The 25,237-nt window shown below is 58.2% G+C and overlaps 1 protein-coding gene and 1 long non-coding RNA gene across 3 annotated transcripts; one reads left to right on the forward strand and one right to left on the reverse strand.

Moving 5' to 3' along the window:
• Window positions 1–2,375: 2,375 nt before the first annotated feature.
• On the forward strand, window positions 2,376–24,610 carry ASIC4 (acid sensing ion channel subunit family member 4). Of its 2 annotated transcripts, XM_061205220.1 has the most exons (10): window positions 2,376–3,059; window positions 18,694–18,838; window positions 18,925–19,052; window positions 19,243–19,405; window positions 19,912–19,968; window positions 21,926–22,079; window positions 23,286–23,377; window positions 23,454–23,533; window positions 23,866–23,970; window positions 24,171–24,610. In XM_061205220.1, the coding sequence occupies exons 1-10, from the start codon at window positions 2,478–2,480 to the stop codon at window positions 24,267–24,269; spliced, it is 1,605 nt and encodes a 534-aa protein (XP_061061203.1). In that variant the 5' UTR covers window positions 2,376–2,477; the 3' UTR covers window positions 24,270–24,610. The 2 variants fall into 2 exon arrangements, with proteins under 2 accessions (XP_061061203.1, XP_061061194.1); XM_061205211.1 differs by lacking the exon at window positions 19,912–19,968 and having other exon boundaries at window positions 2,411–3,059.
• LOC133100765 (uncharacterized) lies at window positions 6,152–8,385 on the reverse strand. The gene is made up of 4 exons (XR_009702524.1): window positions 8,338–8,385; window positions 7,437–7,581; window positions 6,495–6,686; window positions 6,152–6,200 (listed from the first exon to the last, which is right to left on the reverse strand). It is a non-coding gene; the product is annotated as an uncharacterized LOC133100765 (long non-coding RNA).
• Window positions 24,611–25,237: the final 627 nt, after the last annotated feature.

The raw sequence follows: 25,237 nt of genomic DNA on the forward strand, positions 1-25,237 counted from the left end.
AAAAGAGGGCGTGCTTCGGGCTCGTGATGGAGGCCAGTATGTTGGGGAGAAAGACCCTGTGATCTCACTGGATGGCAGGACAATTTAGTGACACACACTGAGTCCTGGGTGGCAACCAGTGCTGGGGAGAGCTTGGGGGGCAGTTCCCCGCTTTCCTGGCAGAGCCCCAGACTGAAGTAACCTTAAAAAAGCAATTAAATCACCTTTAAAAAAAAAAAAAAAACCCAGTAAAGAAAAATCAATACCAGGAGAAAGGGGAAGAGAGAGGCTGGGGAGGATAAGGAGGTGGGGGAGGAAGTACTGGAAGGGTCTGGTAGTCTAGCAGGGAGGGGTGAGCATGGGAGGGGGCTGCCCCTGGGCAGGGGGCAGAGATGGGGACAGTCTGTCATCGCTTGGAGGCTCTGGGTGCTAACTCAGCAGCTGCTCTCCGTGCCAACCCCTTTCCCCTCTGGGATGCTGCCAGATGCAGCCCCTGACCCCAGGGGTCTCAGCTCCCCAGCTTGGGGGAGACGGCTTGTGGGGAAGCCCAGCCAAGGGGCCGCTGGGGAAGCTACGTTGATGAGAGGCTGGAGACAAACCCCAACAGGGTGCCCCAAAGGGCCAGGGTTGGTGGGCGGCTGTGTGTGGGTGGGCTCCGTGCTGGGATGACCTGTGATGGACGGGGCCTGACCTGGCCTTGCAACCAAGGGTGAGCAGAGTGGTTCCCTGCTCCCCAGGGGAGCCATCCCTGGGCCCCTTTCCCAGGCCAGGCAGGGGCTGCGACCGGCAGGGCAGCCCCGCTGCAGGGGAGGGGTGGCCACTGGGCAGCGGGTGGACCTCGGGCTCTAATCCCCAGCAGCTGCTGTTTTCCTCAGATCGATTCCCTTCTCACTTTTTTTTTTCAGCTGCCGGTTCCGCGGCTCGGATCGATGGAGCCGCCTCCCCCGCCCCTCTGAGCTTCCTCTCCCTGCTGCTCATTAGCGCCCCGATTAATCAGCCCCCCCTTTCCTCTAGGGGACAAGTACTTCCTCTCCCATGAGGGCTCTCGCTCTCACACGGGCCCCCCTCAGAGCACAAGCTGCTCACGGTGACCACCCCCACCCTGGGGGCACCCAGGCATCACCTCCTCTCCGCTGGCCGCCAGGGGCCCCATCCCTGCCTGTGATAGCAGCCCGCATGCCTGCTTCCTCTCCGCAAGGCGGCAGCCACCCCAGGGCTCCCCTGCCCCTCTGCCAGGCGCCCCCTGCATCCGTTTCCTTAGGACTGCATTCCTTCCCATTCAAGCGCAGCACATTTCTGCTCCCTCCAGCACCCCCATTTGGGCTCTTCCTGACCTCCGTTCCACACCCTCTCACCCACATCATACCTCCTCTGCTCCCTGGCCTGTCCACCCAACACGCTCCCCCCGACCCCCGGCCTGGCAAGGGATCTGGGAAACATTTGGGGAAGCAAAGCGGCCACAGATGTGCAAGTTAGCCAGGGTGCCCTCTGTCCCAGACACACGAGAGACTGAGTTTCGGGGGTGGAGGTGAAGTCGGGGAGAGGGCGGCCAGCATCCCAGAGGGGGCAGGGGTATGGTGGGTGTTAAGTCGGGAGCAAAGCTGTGGGAAAGCCAAGAATCTTGGTGGAGCCACCATTGTCCCCTTGTCTGTCTCGCCTGCCCTTCTCTGCTCTGCCCTCCCCTCCTCTCCCTCATTCAAACAAGTGGCTCTCCCAAGGAGTTTCTGGAAGCCGCGGTGAGTGGGGTAGTGGGGTCAGGTGGTGGCTGGGTGGCTGCAGTCAGGAGTCAGGGAGGCCAGGAGGTCGGGGATGGAGTCGGCTGACCCCTCCTGGGGTGCGGTCCAGAAAAGTGGCAGAATGAGCGAAGGACTCCGGGTGCAACCCTCCTCTCCGGGTGGCCTGGGAGTGGGGCCATGCGGGGACCCCACGAATGGCTAGGGTGTAGCAAGAGTTTGGGGCTATCCCGACGAGGTCTCAGGCATCAGGGACGGGCGATCCCTGTCCCGGGCTGGGGGCTGCCCCCTCCCCTGGCCTGGCTCCTGCCGCCCGTGCCGCCGGTGAAACGCTGTTGACATGTCCTGAATTATTAAGCACGGGGTGGGCTCCGGAGCACATGCTGAGCGGAGCGGCTGGGGCTGCGCGGCGTGGCGGAGCAGCGCTCGCTCCCTCGCTCGCTCGCTCGCTCGCTCGCTCGCAGGGACACACGCAGGGGCTGACAGCTGTGCCGGTGCTGATAAGGGAAGCCACAGGGAGACGATCGAGGAGAGAGACAAGCGGCGGCAGAGGCGGCGGCGGCAGCGCCAGGGCTGCGGAGCTGCCGGGAGTGGGAGTGACTCCCCCACCTCAGGTCCCCACCCTGTCCCCGTCCTCTTCCCGTTTGCCCTGAGTTTAGAAGAGCAGCCGCTGCCCCCGCCGCCACTCCGGAGGGCACCGGAAGCTGCTGGCCAGGGAGGGACAGGGGCAGGGAGGCTCCGGCCAGTCCCAGCAGCTGGGCACAGATGCCGATCGAGATTGTGTGCAAAATCAAATTTGCAGAGGAGGATGCGAAACCCAAGGAGAAGGAGGCAGGGGATGAGCAGAGCCTCCTGGGGGCCGCGCGGGGGGCAGCAGCCCCCCGGGACCTGGCCACCTTTGCCAGCACCAGCACTCTGCACGGGCTGGGCCGGGCCTGTGGCCCAGGCCCCCATGAACTGCGCAGAACCCTGTGGGCACTGGCCCTACTCACCTCGCTGGCTGCCTTCCTGTACCAGGCGGCTGGCCTGGCCCGGGGCTACCTGGCCCGGCCTCACCTGGTGGTAATGGACCCGGCTGCCCCAGCCCCAGTGGCGGGCTTCCCGGCTGTCACCCTCTGCAACATCAACCGTTTCCGGCATTCGGCACTCAGCGACGCCGACATCTTCCACCTGGCCAATCTGACCGGGCTGCCCCCCAAAGACCGGGACGGGCACCGTGCCGCTGGCCTGCGCTACCCGGAGCCCGACATGGTAGACATCCTCAACCGCACTGGCCACCAGCTCGCCGACATGCTCAAGAGCTGCAACTTCAGCGGGCACCACTGCTCCGCCAGCAACTTCTCCGTGGTGAGTCCTGCCAGCCGGCCCGCCCAGCCTGGGGTGGCCAGAGGCTGGCAGTGGGGGAGGGAGTGGTGCGCAGGGCATCCTCACCAGGGCTTCCCCTCCTGCCGCCGCCAGAGGCTGGCCTCGTGTCGCCCCCAAGCCCGGTGCTGCCCTCGGGCTCCCCGGCATGGAGCGGTGGACGCTCGTGGGGGCTTACCCTCCTGCTGCTGCCACTCCTCTTTGGGCTCTGCCGCCGCTGCAGTGCCTAGGTCTGGGGGCCGGGGGTCCTGGAGTGGGCCCGGGGGCCCAGAAGCTGGTCAGCTTGCAGGGAAGGGACGCACCATGCCACAGCCGGACCAAGTGACCCCTGCTTTCCTCTTGCTCTCCTTTTCTTCTGTGGCCACTGGATTCTTCTCCCCACCCAACAGGGGCGATGGGGAGAGGGTGTTCTGGGTGCTCCAGCAAAGGAGGGACTCAGGGCTGCCTCTGGGGGAGCTGGCCCGGCCGGCAGGCTGGATAGAGCCGATCTTCGCGTACACTGGGCGCCAGTGTCTCTTATCTGTCTCTGTGTCTCTCGCACACACCCCCTTTCACTGACTCCCTCACACATCCCTCTTTCATGCTGCCCCTCCAGCTTCTCCCGCTTTCCAGGCCCTCCCTCTGTTTCTTGGTTCTTGCTGCTCCCTTGCCCGGCTCTGGCTCTTACACTGAGGATCACTCATTCACTCTTATGTGCATGGCTCACCCTCAGTGCTGCCCAGTGTACACACACACACACACACACACACCCCTACTGCATGGGGACATAGTTTCCTGCACACTCTCTCACACACACTCAGTGTCCCTGTCACTACACTCACGTGCACACCTCCACACCCACACACCCGGAAAGCTGCTCATCCCCGTGCCACGTCCCAGCTCTTACTAAGCTGCTGAGGACAGGGTCACACCGTGGATGCCGTCCCCCCTTGTGACACCCCCATCTACCTCAGCCCCTGCTCCCCGTCTCTCCCATATGTGCGAATACACACACACACTCTCACGAGGAGTGGAGTGGAGTGCAGTGTCGGCTTGGGCTACCCTCCCATGCACACCTCCCACAATCGGGTGTGTGAGGCGTGTGTGGGGGGTGTGTCTTGTATGCTGTCTGTCTGTCTGTCTGTCGGTGCTCCGTTCACCCACCGTCACAGGCTGTCTATTATTCCTGGTGCTTGAGTTGCTGTCCCCAGTCCACAGTTTACCCCCGGCATTGTGTACGTGTGGTGTGTGGGGTGTGTGTTTTCATTCTTGGGACCACCGCCCAGCGCATGTGCAAATCCATGGCATCGACGTGGTGCCCATCCAGCCCAGCCTCCAGCGCCAGCCCCAGATGGGGACCTTTTCCTTCTCATGGCCCGGTGCCCGCACCCAGGCTCTCATTCACTCACTGCCTCAGTAGCACCAGGAAACGTGCTCCACCCGTGTTCCTGCCCCCACCACGCCTGCAGCCTCAGGGTCCTCCTGCCATTGGATGGCGGGAGTTGCGTAGAAATGGAGGAAGGGATGAGAAGGAGGATCGTGCTGGGAGAGGAACTGGGGCGGGGTGGGGTGGGAGGGATGGCGCTGGCCTGTTGTCCAGCTGCACGCCCCTTCTTCCAGGAAAAAATCACCGCTCTCGAAGCGATTGTCCCTAAGGAGCAGTGTGTGAATGTGGCCTTTCGGGTCAGTGGGGCTCCTCTGTGAGACATCGTCACCCCTGAGTTTTGGGGGTGGGGACAGAGCCCGTGTCAGCAGGTGCTGTTGGGGCAGAAATCAATGGGGGCTTTGTGTCCCTGAGTGGGAGTTTGTGTCCCAGGCCCCGGTGGCGGGTGGAAGGGCAAGGGGAAGAGTAACGAAGCCTCGGGGGGAGGGGAGGGGAGGGGAGGGGAGGAAGAGATGGAGGGGCAAGGAAGCAAGGTGAGGGAGGCAGGGGGTAGCTGCCTGGCCTCCTGGAAAGGAGAAGGTGCCTGGAGGATATGGGAACAGGGAGCCCCCTGATTAAAGCTGGCGAGTCCCTCTTAATTTGGGGATGGCCAGGCAGAGGTGAGGGTGGATATCCCACAGGCCCTTTCGTACCCTGAGGATGGAGAGAAAAGGACAGAAGTTTGTGGGTCTCTGCTCTGGGGCTGCAGCGGGACAATGGGGGGCAGAGGAGCAAAGCAAGCACTGGAGGCCAGGAATTCCCCTTGGACCCACCTGTCCCCTGGGGAATTCCGGTCCCCCCCACTCAGCCTAGTCCCCATACCCTTCTGCCCAAACCCCAACCCCCATCTGCTGAGTGTAACGCTCCCTTGGACCTGGCATTCTAAGGCTGAGTCTGCTGCCAGTTTACAAGGGTCTGGGATTATGGTTGGGATGGGATGATCCATGGTAACGGGGAAGATGGGGGCGTATGGTGTGGGCAAGACTGGAGAAGGGGTATGGAGACAAAGACATCAGGGGTCTCTGATGAGGACATGAGGTCCACAATAGACTCCGTGGTGAGAATATGGAGCCCATGATGGGGATTTGGGATCTATGGAGGGGTGATGGGTGCAGGAATCAGTGGTGGGTACCTGCCAGGGCACGTGTGCTGAGATGGTCAGTGACAACGACGCGCTTTGGGGAAGGTATGTGTTTTCTGTTGCTTTCCCCATTTCCTCCTTCCCACTCCCCACTCTGCTGTGACCTTTCTTCCGGAATCCAAGTTAATAAATGTCACATTTTCCAGCCTATTTTTACTCCGGGTAATGTGCCCTCCCCCAGTCCCCTCAGCTGCTGCTCTTGCTTCTGTTACCACTGCAGTCGCTCTCACCGCCATGCTCCCTAATATCCCCTCACTGGTTCCCAGTCAGTCACTCAATCAACACGGAGTTCTGAGCACCTACTACATGCCAGGCTCGCTGCCAGGTGCTGTGGTGGAGAACAAAGAAGGGGAGCCTTGGTCCCCAGTCCCTGTCCTCAAGCAGCTTCCAGTCTTGTGGTGGAGCTGGGATGGGGACACTTAAAAAGCTTAACCAATGGAAGAGTTAACCAGCCATGCAAGCAGTGTCAGGAGGTGCCGGGATTAATTGCCAAACGAGGTAAATGGATAGTAAGAGCCTGGGTTCAGAGAGAGAGGCCATTCTGGGCTGAAGAGGGCTGGGAAGGCTTAACGGATGAAGCAGGCTGGGCGAGGTTTGGAGAGGAGGGGAGGGGAGAGAGGCGAGAGAGAGGAGTGAGGCTCCCACCTCTCCACCCATGTGCCCCTCCACCCAGCTCACCCCATCTCTTCTCTTTCCCGCCCCCCTCCTCACCCAGTCTCATACCAACCCACTCCCACCTCCACCTCCTCCTTCCACCACCACTTATATGTTCTCTCTCTTCCTCCTCAATTCCTACCACCATCCGCTCCCCCACCCCAGCGCGCCAAGCCCCATCTATACTTTCCCCCCTGCGGCTGCTCTCAGCCTGCCCACTTACTAGAAGGCAGAAATCACTCTTCCTAGGCTTCGTTTCTTCAGGTGTAAAATGCGGCTCTAAATTCCAGTGTCTCCTCTCAGCTGAGGACTGTACGGTGGAGCGGTCAAGTGTGTGGGTTCTGGAGCCAGACCGTCTGGATTCAAACCTTGGCTGTGTGGCCTTGGAGAAGTTAGCTTCCGTGAGCATCAGTTTCTGTATTCGTGATATAGAGTATTAGAACCTAAAAAAATTCGGGTGGCTGTGAGGATTAAAAGAGATGGCTGTAAAGGGTGTAGCACACTGCCTGGCACACATGTGCACTCAGAGTGTCAGCTCTTAGAAATGCCACCACCCCAACTCCTGGCCCTCTTTAACCTGACTGTTCTCAGCACCACCTGCTGTTTTCCAACCTATGTGCTGGCATCTTCGCTAGTCTCCGTCACCTAGCCTTCCTCCTCTCTTGACCCTCAAGCCTCCGCCCCCAACCCTATTATAGCATCCCCATGCTTCCCAACCCTCCCCAGGATTCAGGCATGCGTGTGCATGTGTAGTAGTGCATACACTTGAGATCCGTGCTGTCCCACAGAACACTCTGTGATGACGGAAATATCCTGCATCTGTGCTGTCCAGCGTGGTCGTCACTAGCCACACCGGCCAGTGAGCATCTGCAGTGTGCTTAGTGTGACAGAGAGAATGAATGTTCTATTCAAACAGCCGAGTGTGGCCAGTGGCTGCCATATCAGACACTGCTGCTCTAGGTGGTCCTGGGGACGTGGTTCAGGCTGCCAGGTTGGGCAGGGCTAGGCTTTCCAACTGGCATCAAAGGATATAAAGTGATGGTGGTGGGCTGTGATCAGAAGTCCGGCCACCTACTCTCCGGGCTGAGGTCCCAGATTGAGCTGAGGATGGGGCCTGTGTCTGGGGACATCAAGGTGTCTGGAAACACCACATGAACAGATATACCTTTCTTCCCAGGTGCAGGACGTGACCTTGGTCTTTTCCATTCTATTGTCTGGAAAATTGAGGCATGGGGAAGGTAGAGAATCCATGAGGAGGCAGGGGGAGGGCCAGCCCCTCTCTGTGGGGTCCTCCGGGGTCCAGGCAGCCCCTGGAGGGGTAGGAGACCAGAGACCTGTGGGCGCTTCCCTGTTTCTATCCCCTCTCGGGCTCTCAGCCTTCCCTCCCCGCCTCCCAACCCTCCTTCCCCACACGCTGGTGACTGCCACCAGCCGTGACTATTAATCACTCGCCCTGTTCTCTTCCTCTCTACTAATCAGGCACAATTAGACAAGGCCTCTTCCAGCTGGGCAGTCCTCCTCCCTGCCCTCTTCCCTCCTCTCCCCGCCCCACCCCAGCTCAGTCAGGACGGCTCTGAGGCAGAGGGAGCTGCGTGCCAGCCCTCCATTACTCTCTGGCTCCCCCAGCCCACAATTCCAGGCTCCTCCGCCATCCCCTGCCTTCTATACAAGCTTCCTCCTGAGCCCGCCCCTTCCCTGGTGTGGTCAGGCCGGTACTGACAGTCTCTGCACCCACTCCTTGATTGTGGGAGGGGCTACTCCACAAACATCCCAACTCCATGCCTTCGCCACTGGCTCCGAGGGCCTGAGGGCTGCCCCTTTCCCCCGTGACTCAGGAAGGGAGAGGATTCCCCCTGAGGCCTCTCATCTACCAGATGAGCTTACCTCTGACCCTCATTCCCAGCCCAGCCCTCCGGCCCCACCTTCTCCTGAGGCGTGAACCTTGAGAACATTTAGTTCAACATCTAGTTCAGGGATGGTCCTGCCTTCGGGAGCCAGGCAGATCAGGTCAGAGAAGGCACACAGTAGGGAAGGGTGGGGTATGAGGAGAAGTGAAGGTCACTTACCCTTGAAGGGAGCAGCTGTTTTTCAGCCCCAGCTAACTGGTGCCCTGTGGTCAGGGATGCCCGGTGTTAGGGGGCCTTCCAATTTGTCCAGAGAAGCCCCGAGTCTTGATTATTTTAATTAAAAATTTCCTGAGTAAAAAAAATATTCAGAGGGCTATCTACAACTCCGACTGCAGGACCCAGCGTGCCTGCCCTCCCCACCGCTGGCTGCTGCCCCTCAGGCCCTCCTGGAGGGGGCGCTCTCAGCCTGGCTGCCTCCCATTGGCCGGTGGAGTTGCTGGAGGGGGATTTGAGCCCAGCAACCAGCGGCAGGGACTGTTACTGTTACCCAGGGCTGGCCTGCAAGGGCAACGGGGAGTGCCAGGAGGGACGACGTGCCCCGCCTGGCCCCGCTCTGCAGCCCTGTGGCCTCTTCATTAATCAGGAATCAGCCCCGAGCTGGGCTCATTATCAGCTCAGCTTCTTGTGGCACTGCCGGAAGATGCTGATTAGCATTTGAAGAAATGGCCCCCGCGTTTCCCTCCTGTCCTCCCTCTTTCTACCCGTGCTCCTTCCTGGACCCCCACCCCGGCCCTTCTGCTTCTCGGGAGGAATCTGCTTCCTCTCGCGGCTGGTGGCAGGGCCGTCTCTGCCAAGCCCAGGCCAGGGACAGAAAGGACCAGGACCAGGGGGCAGGGAGGCAGGAGCACCCCAAGGAGCAGCAGGAGTGCAGAGCTTCGGGGCTCCTCAGGCTGAGGTCACTGGGCGGAGGAGGGGGAGTGAATGCGGGGCGGAGACTCAGGGTGGTGGGGAGAGATGGGCAGCCTCCCTGGAGGAGGGGATGAGAGGGCAGCCTCAGGCTGTGAGTGTTACCAGTGTTTCCCTGTCCTTCTCCCGGCAATGCCACCTCCTTGGAGCAGCTGGGCAGAGGGGGTGGGGACAGCCAGAACCGTGGACAGGAGGCCTGAGGGTTTTGGGTTTTTGTTTTTTTGTAAATCCTGGTGGAGGCTTAGGGTCTTGGAGCCATCCCACATGAATGGGGGTGGGAAGGCAGGAGGAGGACAGAGACCCCGTGGGTGGAGATAAGAGGCTTCAGAGTGCTGTGTGTTTTCCAGAAGAGGGAGGGGGTATCTGCAATTCTTCCCCGGTTCTCAGGCCCCGAGGCCGGGGCTGGCAGCGCTGAAAATCCAACTCCCCCCCCGCAAATGTTCACCATGCCCTTGGGACACGCATTTTGAGTCAGAGGGGGAACAGTTCCAGAAAGACAGGCATAGGCAGCAGCAAGAGAGTTCAGAGACGAGCCACGGGATGATTAAGGGGAAATGGAGGATTGATTTAGGAGGAAAGATTAAAGGAGCTAAATCCATGGCGCTTGGCTCAGCGGTGACTAAGCGTGGACAGGATAATAGCTTACAAATGTGTGAAAGGTGTAAATACCAAACGGGGGGAGGGGAGGCGGCTCGGCGGGCCAGGAGAGCGGGGCTGGGGGGCTGAGGAGGCCCCCGGAAGGGCTGGGGGCCCTTGGGCGACTGCCCGGTAGGGCTGGTTCCTCTCCAGTAGGGGTGCGGGGTGAGCAAACGGGGTGTCGGGGAGCCCCGGGTTCCAAGCAGGGGTTCCATTTCGGGGCCGCAGCTTCGCCGGCCTGTGCTGACCTCCACGTCCCACTCCCGCCCCGCTGAGGATCTGAGGCCGCGGGTTCAAATCCCATCCGAGTCCTTCTGCGCCCCTCGGCGCTGGGCCTTTCCCTCTGCATCCATCCGCTGGGACCCGGGTCTCCGCCCCGCCGTGCCGGCTCGCGCCCCTCGCTCCTCCCCGGCCGCGGAGGGCGGCGGAAGGCGGTGTCTCCCTCCGCGGTGGAAGCCTTTGGCGCGGCTGTGTGCCGAGGTCACTTTGCCGAGGAGCCGGGAGCCGGGGGAATGCAAATGAGGCAAACCCAGGGAGGAGAGCGGAGGAGCCCGGAGGAGACGGGAGGGAGGGCGCTCGGGCGCCGTGATGGATGCCTGCCCCGCGGGAGGGAGGAGGGGGGCAGCGAGGAGCACGAGGCGGTGGGTGCAGCCTTCTGGGTGCGGCTGGGCCCAGCCTGGAGGCTCGGGTGCACCCGCGGGGTGGGGGCGATGGCGTCCCCACCCACCGCCGCCACCTCCTCCACCTCCTCGGTCTCGGTTCCTGAACTGCCGCCAGGACACGGATGCGATCCACTGTGTAAGCAAGCTCTTAACGAATAACTTTGCATCGAGGGCTGGAACATCAGGGAAGGACTTCGTTACAAGTTAAAAATATTCCCGTCTGCAAAACTGACTTTCTAGGGTTTAAGGCTTATGCGGTCGCTACCTGGGAACAGGTTTGGCTCTTTACCTGCGTCCTGGAGGCCCCGCTCTCTCCTCTCCAGTGGAGACGCGGCGCATCCTGAGTTCACCGTGTTCTTCCACGGCCCCAAGCGCTCCGGGCTCCCAGCTCCAGCTCGGCCTCAGCCTGGAGTCATACGGCCTTGACTGTCTCCTACTTCACTACTGCCCACACATTTACATTTGCTCAAACATCGTACCCATTTCCTCCTAGACTCACAAGCACTTCTACCTTGGAGAAGAAGTCGCCTTGAAAAGCACCTGGGTGGCTGGGGGCTGGGGGGATGCTGCGTTGACCCTGTGGGGGAGGGCAGGCGCACTAGGGGCGGGGGGTGGGGTGGGGTGGGGGGGTATTCTCCCTGTGTCTGACTGTGGTGTGATCAGATGCCTTTCCTGGGTGGATGAGTGCACTTGCTCTGGGAAGCTTTACTCTCCAACCCAAGTCGAATTCCTGTTCCACTCTCAGGGGACTTGGATTGGTCTCCCTATCATACCACCTACCCCAGCTAGTAATGATTTGCCTATCCCTGGGATTGTTGGTTTTGTGTGCTTTGTTCACCACTGCTGTACACCTGGCTCCCAGCCTAGGTGCTCAATAAACACTTTTGGAATGAATGAATGCCTCTGGGGCCAGACAGCCAACTCCCTCAGGGCAGAGACCAGTGATTTTGTTCTCCGAATCATCCCCAGCAGCAAGCATAGTACCTGGCATATTGTACAGGCTCAAGGAACAGTGTTGGACAAGTAAGTGTGATGTGAACACCCACCATTTCTTTTTTTTTTTTTTAATAAATTTATTCATTTTTGGCTGCGTCGGGTCTTCGTTGCTGCACGCGGGCTTCCTCTAGTTGCGGAGAGCGGGGTCTACTCTTTGTTGCGGTGTGCGGGCCTCTCAATGCAGTGGCTTCTCTTGTTGTGGAGCATGGGCTCTAGGCGCGCGGGCTCAGTAGTTGTGGCACGCAGGCTCAGTAGTTGTGGTGCACGGGCTTTGTTGCTCAGCGGCATGTGGGATCTTCCTGGACCAGGGCTCGAACCCGTGTCCCCTGCACTGGCAGGCGGATTCCCAACCACTGCGCCACCAGGGAAGTCCCCACCCACCATTTCTTGAGCACCTCCTATTCACTGGGGCTGTGCCAGGTATGTATCAGCACACAGTGGCTGTGAGCGCAGAGTCCAGTGCCAGATCGCCTGGTCCCCTCCTCTGCCACGTCATGTGACTCTGGCCAGCTCCTTACCCTCTCTGGACTTCCATTGTCTTGTCTGTAAAATGGAGATGTTTAGAAACCTCCAGTAGAGGGTTTTTGTGAGAATTAAGGAGTTAATTTATATAAAAGGCTTAGGACTTTGCTTGCCACAGAGTAAGCACTGAATAAATGTTAACTGTGGCTATTTTTTGTGTACATTATCTCTTTCCTCATAACACCTCCGACGATGCCTATTATTATTCCTATTTTACAGATGAAAAATGGAGGGTCAGAGAGGTTAAATGACTGAACCCGAATCCCACAGACAGTAAGGGCAGGGCTGCAGGCCTGTACCCTCCTCTGATAGGAGAGCCAGATCTCAGATCCTGGGGGGTTTGCTCTGACAGAATTCCATCCTCTCCCACAATTGCTGAGAGAGCTTTTACCAAGGTGCATGATGCCATGTGAGGATGGGCCCAGTGGGGAGCCAAGATCAAATGGCTGCACCATCTTGGCAAGAAGATTCCCTAAATGGGCTCCCCTGCTTTCTTGAGCACCTTGCATGCATCAGGATGGACTTATCTCTGATCCTCACTACTAACCTTAGGAGGAGGAATTACCATTCCCCCTTTTACTGATAAGTAAACTGAGGCTCAGAGAGGTTAAATCGCCACCCAAGGTTGTTTGTCCAAGGCTGGTGGCAGAGCCAGGATTTGAACCCTATTCTGTCAGGCTCCAAAATGTGCACTCGTTTTTCCATGTTATGAAGTTTAGGTGGATCCTTTTCCAGCACCATATTCAATGGTCGATCTCTGCCCCAGTTTGGACCTTACTGGTCTCCACAACACTCTTATTACTAATATTGAGGGCTCATGTGTATAATTTTACCTTGCAAATGCCTTTCACCTACTTCATTTCTTTTGAGACTTATAACCACCCTGTGAAATAAGTCGAGCAGGAATTTCTATCCCCACTTGACGGATGAGGAAACTGAGGACCAAAGAAGTCAAAAAAATCACTTTACTAACCAAGGTTACACAGCTGTCACTGGTGGAGCCAGAGCTGGCATCAGGGTCTACTGACCCCCAGGGGGGTGATGGAGGTTAGTGGAGAATGCTGGGGCCCAGTGGGGGGCGGGGGACTGGGTTCTAGTTCTGAATGTGCCCTCTTTGTTCTGTATGCCCTTGGATATGTCCCTTGCCATCTCTAGGCTTCTGATTTGGCCTTTGTACAATGAGGGTTTGGACTGAGTTACCTCCCAGTTCTGACCAGCGCAGACACCCCAGGCATTCTGAGTTGGTTCTATCTTCCCTGGCGAGGACAGAGGAGGAGAAGGCTTTGAACCTGGATGCTTGGGCCACCCCTGAGTGAAGCTGGGGCCCGAGAGCCATCTGACTTGGGATGCTAGCCACAATCCAGGGCAGATGAAGATGTACCCGCTTCCATTGGCCCACTCTGGACCCCAGGGCACTGCAGGATTAAGAGGAGTTTGTTCCAGGGCCCTAAGTGAGAGGCATGGGGCTAGACCACATCAGGAGAGGGCTGATGGAATTTGGAGGGATAAAGCTGCCATGGAAAAGAGGGCTGGGGGGAGGTGCCAAGGCCTTGGCAGAGGCAGGGTGCCCAGAAGGCGCTGGAGATAAAGCCCAGGCTGCAGATTAGCGCCGGGATTAGCCCAGCCTTGGCTGTTCCTGGCTGCTTCTTATCTCCTGGAGGCCCGGAGCCCTCTCCCCCACCACTCTGAGCCCTGGCCCTGCTAATTGCCTGTTAACCCTGTGGGCTCCATGACTGCAGGGAGGATGAGGGGGTGGGGTGGGGAGGGGTGGGTAAGAATGCGAGCCAGCCAGCCAGCCAGCCAGCCAGCCAGGGAGAGCTTTTCAAGGAAATGGGAGCTGTGGACAGATGGAACTCAAGGGACTGAGAGAGAAGCCACTGCTCAGAGGAGCAAGCTCTGGACGGATCTCTCCGACCCTGATCATTGTCTAGGGCAGACCTGGAGGGGAGGGCAGGGAGAAGGAGGGAAGGGCGCCTGGGGAGGGGTTCCTGGCTTGGGGAGGTGGCTTTAGGCCCAGGGAAAAGTCAAGAGGAGGAATACAAGAGTCAGTGACTGGACACCTAGACTAGAGAATAGACAGAAAAGGAAACAGGATAGAGATGCAGCGGGCAAAAGAACAGAGAGGCTGGGGGGCAGCCAGGCCAATGGGAGAAAGGCGAGGCCAGGGTGATGGACAGGCTGACAGAGGGCAAGGGACAGAGACACAGGCCAGATGGATAATTGATCAGATGCTGAGGACAGACAGGCCAGGAGGATGGAGAAAGACCTGAGAGATAGACAGATCAGGCGACCGAGGCTAGGGAGATGGACAGACCCAGGGCAGGGTCCAGGCCAACACTAAAGGGGAGGTGGTCCGAGAGGGACAGGCAGAGGGCTGGCAGGAAGGAAGCTGGTCCAAGGGTCTGCCTGCAGCACGGACATAGACCTGTCTAGAAGCCGTCCAACCTAGGTCCAGAGGGGTTCAGCCCAGGGCCAGGGGGATGGACCTAGGAGTGAAGGCAGAGAGCAAGGGAGGGCCGAGAAGAGGGAGAGCCAGATGGAAGAAGAAGGTGGGCTCTGAGATGGGGACAGGGCCCAGAGGCTGAGGCTGGGTCGGGGGGGGCGGGATCTGGAAATAGCCCCTTGGCCCGTCAGGGCACATCCTGGCCCAGGAGCTGCCCCTTTCCGTGGCTGGACTCTGGACCCTCAACTCCTGTCCACACACCCTCCTCTGGGGCCATTCGGGAGAGAGCAGTGGACAGCCAGTGGGACCCTGTGGCAGAGCGGCCGTGCCGTCTCCATGGAAGAGGTTGTGGGCTGTGCTGCTACCAGAGTTCTGCCACTTAGGAGCTGGCGGCTCCACTCGCTGCTGCCTGCCTGGCCCAGGGACCGTCTCCAGGGCAACGCTCTGCTCTGCCCCGCAGTTGGGCCTGACCCGGGCTGTGCAGGTGTCCTGGCCCTGCCAGTCTGGCCTGTCCACTCCCTGCAGAGCATTGTCCATCAGCAGACCCAGAGTCCTTCCACCCATCTCCCTTTGTCACCCCAACTCTGCACAGTCGCCTCAAAGCAGGCGTACCAGGTAGCCACCACCATCTGAAGCCACTGGAGCCAAAGCCTTCCCAGTTGGCTCTGCCCTGCACAGGGAGAGGCTCAGTGTCATGTAGCCTGTGGCTGTGTCTATGTGGTGGAGGTATCCAGTAGGGAGGCTGCCCCAGCCCCACCCAGGTTCAGGAGGCTACCAGACTCATTCATTCACTGAACACCTACCAGGTGTTTTATAAGCACTAACTCTGCTTTGGCATCAGGCTCAGTTCTGCTCGAATCTCTGCTGTCATTTACTTGCTGTGTGCCCTTAGCCAAGTCATTTTCCCTCTCTGAGCTTCCTCAACATGAAACGGGGGCTACAATGCTTACCTCATGTGGTTTTCTTGGAGGCTCAAAGGAGAAAATAGATCAAAAGTACAGGACCCAGTACAAAGTGGGAATGTTTGATAATGTTCACTTTGCATTCCTTCCCTCGACCTCACTCCTCCTTCTGCAAATTGCACTGGGCTCTGGGGATACCAAGATGATGAAACGGGGCTCCCAGCCTCAGGGAGTCCATGGTCCCATAGGAGAGACCATGACAGTGCCCAGCGGTCAGGGTCAGCCGCTGCACACTGGGGGGCACGAGTGAGCAGCTCACTGCTGGGATCCCCCACGCAGCTCATGCCTTGTTTAGCCTCCCAACTGGAGCACACACTGGAAAACGACTGCAGCAGCAAGAGCTGATTCCAGCATCTTCTTGGCCCGAAATAGGAAGGGGGTGAGTGCTTTGGGATTTGGGGCAAATACTTACATATTCCCCCCATCTGCCTTTCCCACACCACTGAGGACACAGGGATCTTGCCTTCAGCCCCCTTCAGGGCTCTCCTCCCTCCAGTGACATGTAAAAGCACAGGTCTAGAGTCAGGCTGTCTCGCTGGACTCTTGTCCCTTCGACTAGGGCCTTTCTACTCACGGTGCGGTCTGCAGACCAGCAGGTTGTTAGAAATGCAGAATCTCAGTCCTGCTCCCCAACACACGTTCACTGAATCAGAATCTGCATTTTAGCAAGATCCCCAGGTGCTTTGTGTGCACATTAAAGTTTGAGAAGCACTGATCCTGGAGACCTTGGCAAATCAGCCAACCTCTCGGAGCCTCAGTTTCCTCATCTGTAGGATGTAGGGTCATTGTGAGATTCGATTGGAAAGAGCATATTAAGCATTTAGTGCAGTGCCTGGGGCAGAGCGGATGCTCTGGGACTGTCAGTGATGCCTACTCCTGCCCCACAGATGGACACACAACAGGGAGCTGCGGCAGGGGTGATACAGACAAAGTCAAAGACTGGAACCCAGAAGCCGGCGAGGGTGCAGAAGGAGTGGGGGAGGGACAGGTGAGGAATCGAATTGAGAGGCAGCAGATATGGAGAAGAGAGTAAGGAAGGTATAGAGAAGTAGAGTGCAAGGGAAGGAGGGATGGAAGAAAAGGGGTCGAGCGTTGAGACTCCAGTCTCATTTCAGCTGGATGGGGCTGAAGCAGGAGCCGGGGCTTGGGGTGGTGTAGGCTTGGGTTGGGGGAGTTGCCAGTAACGGATTGCACCTCTCTGAGCTCTGGTTTCCTCATCTGTATTAATCAGGCTAATTAAACCTACCTGATACCAGAGTGGCTGAGGAGATGAAATGGCGTGGCAGATGTTGCCATGTTTTGTAAACTGTACAGTTCTTGTTATTTGCGTGCTTTTGTTTTGGGAATCTGAGGCGGGGTGTTCGGGTGATAGAAGAACTGTCTTGAGAGGGGAGAATCAGCAGGGCAATTAACCTAGGGGCATGGGGATGGGAGACAGCCCTGCCTCACAACGAGGGCACCCCCAGGTCCCCAGTTCTTAGAACTCCTCACTCCTACTGCCCTCCACCCAGCCCTCTCCCTTCCACAGCCTCCCTCTGGAGCTAGGCATTTAGGAATCTTTTCCCTTACACTGCCTCATGCCTTTTCTCCCAGCTTTCACCAGAGTGAAAATGTTCCCAAGGAGAGGGGCCAGGGAGAGAGAGAGTGATTCAGTGCGCTGACCTCCTTACCCCCAGGGAAGGTGCCGCCTGTGATGGGTTTGACCCGGGGGCTGGTCTCTGTGGGGTGAGCCTGGCAGGGGGGAACTCCCATCTGCCTCTCCCTCAACCTCCTCCCCACCCCAGCTGCTTGCAACTCCCAACGGCAGCTATGTCCCCGCCAGAGCCTCGGCTTCCATCTCCGGGGCTCTGGCGCCATCTGGTGTCCACATGGTAGGACTCTCCGCAGAGGAAAAGGGAAATTGGCAGCTTCTGCTCTGGCGGAACCGTTTATTAAAGTATCCCTTGTGCCCCGCACTGGGCCAGGTGCTGGACTCATTGCCCCTGCGCAGCATGAACTCTAGTGGGGGGAAGATGAGCAATGAACACGGAGGCAAACAGATAAGCAAGATCATCTCAGGTCTTGATGAGGACTTTGAGCAAACCAACAAATGCGTTTGATGAGGGGAGGCTGACGCTGGGAACGTGTGTGTGGTATATGACTGTGCATCTGAAGAAGGGACACAACCTCAGGCTTAAAAGATGAGCAGCTATCCATGCCAACTGGGGGGAGGGGAACATTCCAGGTGAGGGAACTGCGTGAACAAAGGCCTGGGGAGGGAAGTCGCTCCGTAAGTTTGAATTTGTCTCAGAGATCTGGGAGTGGAAAGGCAGGAGACAGAGGCAAAGGTCACCTCACGTGGAGACCTTCAGGCAAGGGAAGGAATTTGGCTTTATTCTCTGGGAAATGGGAAGCCATTGGTGGACTGCAAGTTGGCAAGTGACTTGATTGCATCTCCTCAGTTTAGAATGAGCACTCTGGCTACTGTGTAGTGAATGGCTTGGAGGGAGAGGCAAAGACAGATGAAGGACATCAGTTAGGAGCCTGCCGCCATGGCCGGGGAGAGATGATGGTGAAAGGGGGACATGAGATGGAAGGAAAGTAGATGGATTCTAAATAGATATTGCCTGGGACAGCAGCTGGATTGTATGCCTGGTGACCCCTGTCCCATATCCCAGCAACCAACCTACAGGGAGAGGGAGAGTTCAGGGATTCTGACTTGAGAAACTAGGTAGATAGTGGGGCCCTTTACTCATAAGAGGAGAATGGGTCGGGGACAGGATTTGGGAAGACATCAAGAGTTCTGCTAATTTTTAAAAATCAATTTATTTATTTATTTATTTTGACCGTGTTGGGTCTTCGTTGCTGCACGCGGGCTTTCTCTAATGGCAGTGAGCGGGGGCTACTGTTCGTTGCAGTGCGCGGGCTTCTCATTGCGGTGGCTTCTCTTGTTGCGGAGCATGGTCTCTAGGCACGCGGGCTTCAGTAGTTGTGGCACGCGGGCTCAGTAGTTGTGGCTCACGGGCTCTAGAGCACAGGCTCAGTAGCTGTGGTCCATGGGCTTAGTTGCTCCGCAGCATGTGGGATCTTCCCGGACCAGGGCTCGAATCTGTGTCCGCAGCATTGGCAGGAGGATTCTTAACCACTGTGCCACCAGGGAAGTCCAAGAGTTCTGCTACTGATATGTTAAGCTGGAGGTGCCTTTTAATCATCTAAGAGAGGATGTCAGTAGAAAAGATGGAGCTCAAGGGAGGCTGGGCTGTCCGTTGGTTGCTGGGATATGGGACAGGGGTGACCAGGCAGGTCTGGTGGCCCTCACAGGGGACAGGGAACCCTAAGCCTAAGGCATTGTCTTTCCTCTCCCCCCCTCCACACCCCCGCCCCTCCCGCTCCTGTCTCTTATCCCCAGGTCTATACTCGCTATGGGAAGTGTTATACCTTCAACGCGGATCCACAGAGCTCACTGCCCAGCCGGGTGGGGGGCATGGGCAGTGGCCTGGAGATCATGCTGGACATCCAGCAGGAGGAGTACCTGCCCATCTGGAGAGAGACAAGTACGCAGGCGGGAAAGGGACAGGGGCTCCGGCCTGGGTCCTCTGCCTGGGATGGGTTTCCAAAGGTCCCCATCTCTACTGTGCAGACGAGACATCGTTTGAGGCAGGCATCCGAGTGCAAATCCACAGCCAGGAGGAGCCACCCTACATCCACCAGCTGGGCTTCGGCGTGTCCCCAGGCTTCCAGACCTTTGTGTCCTGCCAGGAACAGCGGGTGAGCACCTCCAGCTGGGTCCTGGGTCAGGCACGGGGCCGGGCCTTTGGGCTCAGAGGGGATGCTGACCAGATCTGCCCCCCAGAAGCTCGCATCCCACCAGCCCTCCCATGGACTTTACTGGGGCTGTGGGCGCCGGAGGGCCGGGTGGGACGTCTGTGCGTGACCCCGTCATGCCCCACCTCTGCAGCTGACCTATCTGCCCCAGCCCTGGGGCAACTGCCGAGCAGAGAGTGGGCTCAGGGAGCCTGAGCTTCAAGGCTACTCGGCCTACAGTGTGTCTGCCTGCCGGCTGCGCTGTGAAAAGGAGGCCGTGCTTCAGCGCTGCCACTGCCGGATGGTGCACATGCCAGGTGGGCACCCCAACCCCCTGTGTCACCCTGCCAGGCTCCAGAACCTCCAAGGGCAGAACACTGCTCATGTGCAGGGGGGCAGGTGCATGTGTATGACAACGTGTGTGCGCATCTCTGCCCACCTGAGTGTACATGGTATGTGTTTGGGATTTTATGCCTGTTCTCACATATGTATATGGGATGCACACATGCATGTTTGTGTGCCTGTTAACATGTATTTATGCGTACATGTACTTGTGCATATCTGTACTTTTGTACTTGAGGTTGTGTGCATGTGCTTGAACACGTGCATGCAAATGCATGTGCATAAGTGTGTGTGTGCAAGCACGCATGGATTTACGTGCATATATGCATGCGTACATCTCCATGCTTCTATGCACAGGCATGTATAAATTCACGTGCGCACGTTTATGTGTGTGCATGCATGTGTGTGCCCACATTTGGGAATATGGGAGGGGATAGTGGATGGAACTATAGACTCCAGGAATAATCTTCTCTCCTTTCAGGCAATGAGACCATCTGCCCGCCAAATATCTACATCGAGTGTGCTGACCACACACTGGGTCCGTGCTGCCTTCTCCCCTCCCTGCCTCTCCGTCCCCCTCCTCCTCTTCATCTCTCTGTGCACCCTGCTCCTCACTGCCTTGGCTCCCCTCCTCCCAGTCTCTTCCTGGGGTTTTTTCCCTGGGGGTTGAGCCTTATCCCATACCTCCAGGGGTCTGAGGACCTTTGCAGTTGTGGTGGAGGCAGCAGGGTGGGGGGTTGCAGAGAACCGGAACTGAGAATGAAGGGCGGGGCTTCTCATCTTGGTTCAGCCAATGAGCTTGCCTCTCTGGGAAAGTGAAATGACTTCTCCCTTGGTGTGAGGAAAGATGTATTGCTGGCTATCGATGTGGGTAAGGCAACCCCATCTGTCCATAGGTCTCGCCTGATCCACACTTCATTCATTCATTCATTTATTCATTCTACAGATGTTTACAGCCTGCACTGGTGCCAGAGGTAAAAGTGGGAACAAGAGCCCTGCTCTTGTGGCGCTTACTGCCTAGCGGGGCTGTGGATGGGCATCACAACACAGCGTGTTAGTCCTCGTGTAGGGAAACCTCAGCGATCCTACAGGGCCCCAGCAAGGGCATGCAGCCTCACCTGGGCAGGCAGGGAGGATTCCCAGAGGAAGTGACATATGAGCTGAGACTGGAAGGGTGTGGAAGAGTCAGCCAGGTGAAAAGGGGGGAAGTGTTCTAGGCAGTGGGAACAGCTCGTGCTAAAGACCTGTGGCCAGAGAAAGTGTGTGTGTCTGGAGCCCCGAAAGGTCAGTGTGGCTGGAGGTCAGAGAACAAAGGAGGGCGTGGAAAGTGTGGAGGAGGCTCTGGGAAGCCAACAATGGCTTAAGGCAAGGCAAGAATGTCTTCTGATTTTAGGAAGGGGACTCTGATTAGATGTGAGGATGGACAAGTGGGGAGGAAGACTAGGAACAGGGTGACTGGTCAGGAGAGCACTGCGGTAATCCAGATGCTGGGGCCACGGGGGCGGGTTTGAGGTGCTGGGGCAGTAGAATCACACCTTCTGTGTCCCACACACCAACTACATCCGCCAAAGGGGTGATTGAAGCGTGTTTAATGAAGGAACAGATGTAAGTGGGGATAAGAGAACCACAAGGGGTGGTGAGACTCCACAGAACTAAGGAGCCTTTCTTCCCCCCGCGCCTGAAGGGGCAAAGGGAGGGGTTGCTACTGGCACCCAGAGAGGGACCTGTGGCTGTCTGAGATGGACAGGAGCCGGGAGCCGGGACCACAAGAGGAAAGATGCAGCCTCTGCCAACCTAAGCCCTGCAGTGAGGAAGCCAGGGAAGAAATACCCTGGCATCTCTCCCCTCCTTGCCCTGTGATCCTGACGGGGTTTCCCATTGGCCAAACCCAACCCAAAGCCACAGGACAGGGAGTCTAGGTGATGCATTTGGCAGAGATCAGCATCCTGGGACAGAGCAAGGTGGGGAGAGTGGAGAGTGGATCTGAAGGCGCGAACAGAGAAAACCCAGCATACTGAGCATAATGACCCTGCCCATTTGTTCTTCTGTCCGTCCATCCATCCATCCATGTATCCACTCATCCATCCACTCATCCATAGGCATATGTGAAAACATGCATAAATCCCATTCATCCCAGCATCCTCTCCAAGCCCCTCATGTGTCCGAGGCCTCATGTGGTTGACTAGCTCTGGTGGATGGCCCGTGCCCTCCCTCTGAGCCATGAGGACCTCTCTGTCCGTGGGGGCTGGGCAGCAGAGGGATGAGCCTATAGGAGTGTGCTGGGGGTTCTGCCTCCACCCACTTTCTTGGATGGTCTGAAGCTGGTCCAGGAAGGGACTCCCAGCCAGTCTCCTCCAGGCAGTGCCAGTGCTGGCCAGACCAGGCCCTCAGTGTGGGTGTGCCTGCCTCGGGACAGCCCCTAGGCTTCCTCCCTGCAGCTGGTGGGCCTCTGGGCCATCCCACCCCGCACAGCAGCTGGCGCCTCTGTGTTGCAGATTCCCTGGGTGGGGGCTCCGAAGGCCCGTGTTTCTGCCCTACCCCCTGCAACCTGACCCGCTACGGGAAAGAAATCTCCATGGTCAGGATCCCCAACAGGGGCTCAGCCCGGTACCTGGCAAGAAAATACAACCGTAATGAGACCTACATACGGTATGTATGAGTGTGTGTGTGTGTGTGTGCGCGTGTGTGCGTTCGTGAGTGTGTGTCTGTGTGTGGCGGAGGCCACCCTCAACAGGCCTGGTGCATGGTGGAGGCTGGGAGTGGGCCGCATCTTTGTTAATAAGAGTCTCCTGCCAGGAATGCCTTTCACGATCTTTTTCTTCTGGTTAACCCCTACCCATCTTCCAAGTCGCATCCTGTGTCTCCACCTCCAGGGGAGCCCTTCTTAGTCCAAACACCTTTCACCTGCACTCCCACAGCACCCTGTACATACCTCTGTCGTTGCGTTTACCCACTGTTTTGTGTTTGCATGTCTTTTGCATGTCTGTTTGTGTGTCTTTCTCCCCCAGCAAACTGGAGCCGTTAAATGCATGTCCAGTGAATGCTGTGCAGAGGGAGAGGAACTGGAAGGGATGGGGGAGGAGCCAGGTGGCCCACAGGAGGGGTCCCACTGAGCCTTGGGCCTGGTACCCTGCAGCCAATGTACCAATGCTGAGCATCCTCTGAGTGCCAAGCCCAGCGCTGGCTCCTATGGGGACAGAGATGATTATAACACAAAACTCATGCCCCAGTTTGTGGATGGGGCCATGTTTGAAGGTGTGGTACTGATTCTTAGGCCCCAGGAGAGATGAATGTGCATAGGGGAAGCAGGGGAGGCATGAGCTGGGCCTCTGAGCACCCCGGGTTTGGGTCCGTGAGAAGAGGAGAGAGGGGAGGCATCCCAGTTAGAGATCTGTGGGCTGATGTCAAGACCAGCCTGAGCAGCAGGGAGGCTGTGTGGAAAGAAGCAGATAAAAAAGCGGTCTGGATAAGAAGGTACAGTGCAGCTGATCATGGGCAGTCTTGAAAGTCTGGAAGAGGAATTCTGGAGTAGACCGTCAAGCAATAGGGAGCCACTGAAGGTTCAAGAGAGGTATGGGGATGAGGCAAAGTGAATATTATTTGCTGCTTTAGAGAAGGCGGGGGGGTGGGGGGGAATCTTGCCGGCCCAGGAGTTTTGTTTTTTTCTCCCAGGCCCTTTACTAGCCCTCAAAAGATGAAGCTGACAGGCATCTGGGCCTGTCTCCCCTCACAGCTTTTGGGAGCTTCTTGGCACAGGGGGGCCTCAGATCTGGATCTGCTGGGCCTGGGATGTCCCGCCAGCCGTCTCTTCAGGAAGACGGCCCCTTAGGGATACCCTGCTTCCTGTCTCTGCAGGGAGAACTTCCTGGTCCTAGATGTCTTTTTTGAAGCCCTGACATCCGAGGCCATGGAGCAGCGAGCAGCCTACGGCCTGTCAGCCCTGCTGGGTGAGCCCCGGCCCCGATTCCATGGGGGTGGACCGGACCAGCCTGCCCCCTCTGACACTGCTCTCGTGCTTCCCAGGAGACCTCGGGGGACAGATGGGTTTATTCATCGGAGCCAGTGTCCTCACGCTGCTGGAGATCCTAGACTACATCTATGAGGCAAGGGATGGGGCCCTGGTGGGGGCCACCCAGATGGGGAGTGGCAGGTAGGAGGAGGGGCTGGGGGGAAAGCAGAGGGGCAGCGCAGGCTTCCTGGTGGAGCTGGACTGGTGGGAGGTCAAGCTCAGGGTTATTTACCAGGGTCCCCTGACTGGTGGGAAGGCCCGAGCGCGCTGAGAAGTCAGGAGAGGGGGATGGGTGAGGAGGACTGGGGCATCCTAGTGGGGGTTTGCTGGGCCAGCAAGTCCTATGAGGTGGGCCTGGTGAGGCCCGTCCTTCTCCTTTAGCGAGTTTCCTGAGCCCACTGCTATCCCCCCACCCCGAACCCCCAGGTGTCCTGGGACCGACTGAGGCGGGCGTGGCGTCGTCCCAAGACCCCCCTCCGGACCGCCACTGGGGGCATCTCCACTTTGGGGCTTCAGGAACTGAAGGAGCAGGTGAGGGTGACCGCTGTAGAGTATGCAGCCAGCGTCCTCTCCCAGGACTGAATCCCCCCATAACTTCTGAACTAGCCTGCGGGAAGGGGTTCCTGGGCCCCCCTGAGGCCTCTGCCCCAGGGGACAGGGAAAGGCTGGCTGTGTGAGGCTTGGGGGTACCACTTGAGCTCTCCCTGTCCCACTCCCTCTTCGCCTCGCAGAGTCCCTGCCCAAGCCAGGGCCACGCTGGCGGAGGCACCGGCAGCCTGCTCCCAAACCACCACCCCCCAGGAGGCCTCTTTGAAGACTTCGCTTGCTAGGATGGTGCTGCGTCCAAAAGGACCCAGGAGTCTGGGACTCCAGCCCAGATCCCCACCGTAGTCTCCCGCTCTTAGGACCGAAGGCTTGGGGGCAGCTGAGGGGAAGAGGACGGTGCTCACTGGGAGGGTGGGGACTCGGTCCCTGCTCTCACCCACCCTAGTGCCAGCTGCTTTGCACAAGGGTCCCTCTTGTCCACACCCTCCACCCCCAGGCTGGTGCCCAGGGAGGGCTTGGGACCAGGCCATGGGCCCCAGTGGAGGGGAGGAGAAAGGGAGGTGGAAAAAGGGGCCCACCCCAGAGGGGGTGGAACTCTCTGTACATTTGTATATATTTAGGGAGGACAGGGCGGGGGTGGGGATACAGATGTAGCAGGTGGGTGGGGCTATGAGGGTCAGTAATTTAGAGACAGCCAGGGTCCCAGCCCTAGAGTGTCAGCAGGAGAGGGCAGGCCACCAGGACTCAGGACTGCGGGGCTGGTCCTGCTTCCTGCCCCTCTCCAGGCCCAGCTTCCCTTTTGGCAGGGGGAGTGTGTGGTCCAGCAGGCCTGGCCCAGCTCCCAGTTCCCTCTGCCCCAACCCCACTCCCAGAGTCCCCTCCACAGGGAGAGGCAGATCTTTCAGAACTTGGCTGAGCTTGGGGGTGGGGAAGGGGGCCTTCTCAGGCCTCTCTGCCTCCAGTCTGGTTTTATAAAGTGCTGACAAAGTTGGGAATAAAGAGGCATAAAGAATTCTCTGTGTGTATATGTGACTAAGCTGGGAGCTGGGGCGGGGCTGGGCATATGCATGACTCCGTCCCTGGGAAAAGGAAATACAGGCCCCAGCCAGGACAAGGAGCCGCCATCCTCAAAGCCCTCCCTGTCCCCATGCCTGCCTTTCAAAAACTCAGGAATCACTAGCTGGGACTTCCTGGTGGTCCAGTGGTTAATGCTCTGTGCTCCCAATGCAGGGGGCCTGGATTCGATGCCTGT

This window comes from Eubalaena glacialis, chromosome 1 (genome assembly GCF_028564815.1).
Source record: "Eubalaena glacialis isolate mEubGla1 chromosome 1, mEubGla1.1.hap2.+ XY, whole genome shotgun sequence".
Taxonomy (NCBI): Eukaryota; Metazoa; Chordata; class Mammalia; order Artiodactyla; family Balaenidae; genus Eubalaena; species Eubalaena glacialis.

What these genes read in the sequence shown, in the direction of transcription:
- ASIC4 (XM_061205220.1), top strand. Translation starts at nt 2,478, where the DNA reads ATGCCGATCGAGATTGTGTGCAAAATCAAATTTGCAGAGGAGGATGCG. An exon ending in TGTCCTGCCAGGAACAGCGG is followed by an intron (nt 19,053 to 19,242) that starts GTGAGCACCTCC and finishes CCACCTCTGCAG; the next exon opens with CTGACCTATCTGCCCCAGCC. An exon ending in TCCTAGACTACATCTATGAG is followed by an intron (nt 23,534 to 23,865) that starts GCAAGGGATGGG and finishes CCGAACCCCCAG; the next exon opens with GTGTCCTGGGACCGACTGAG.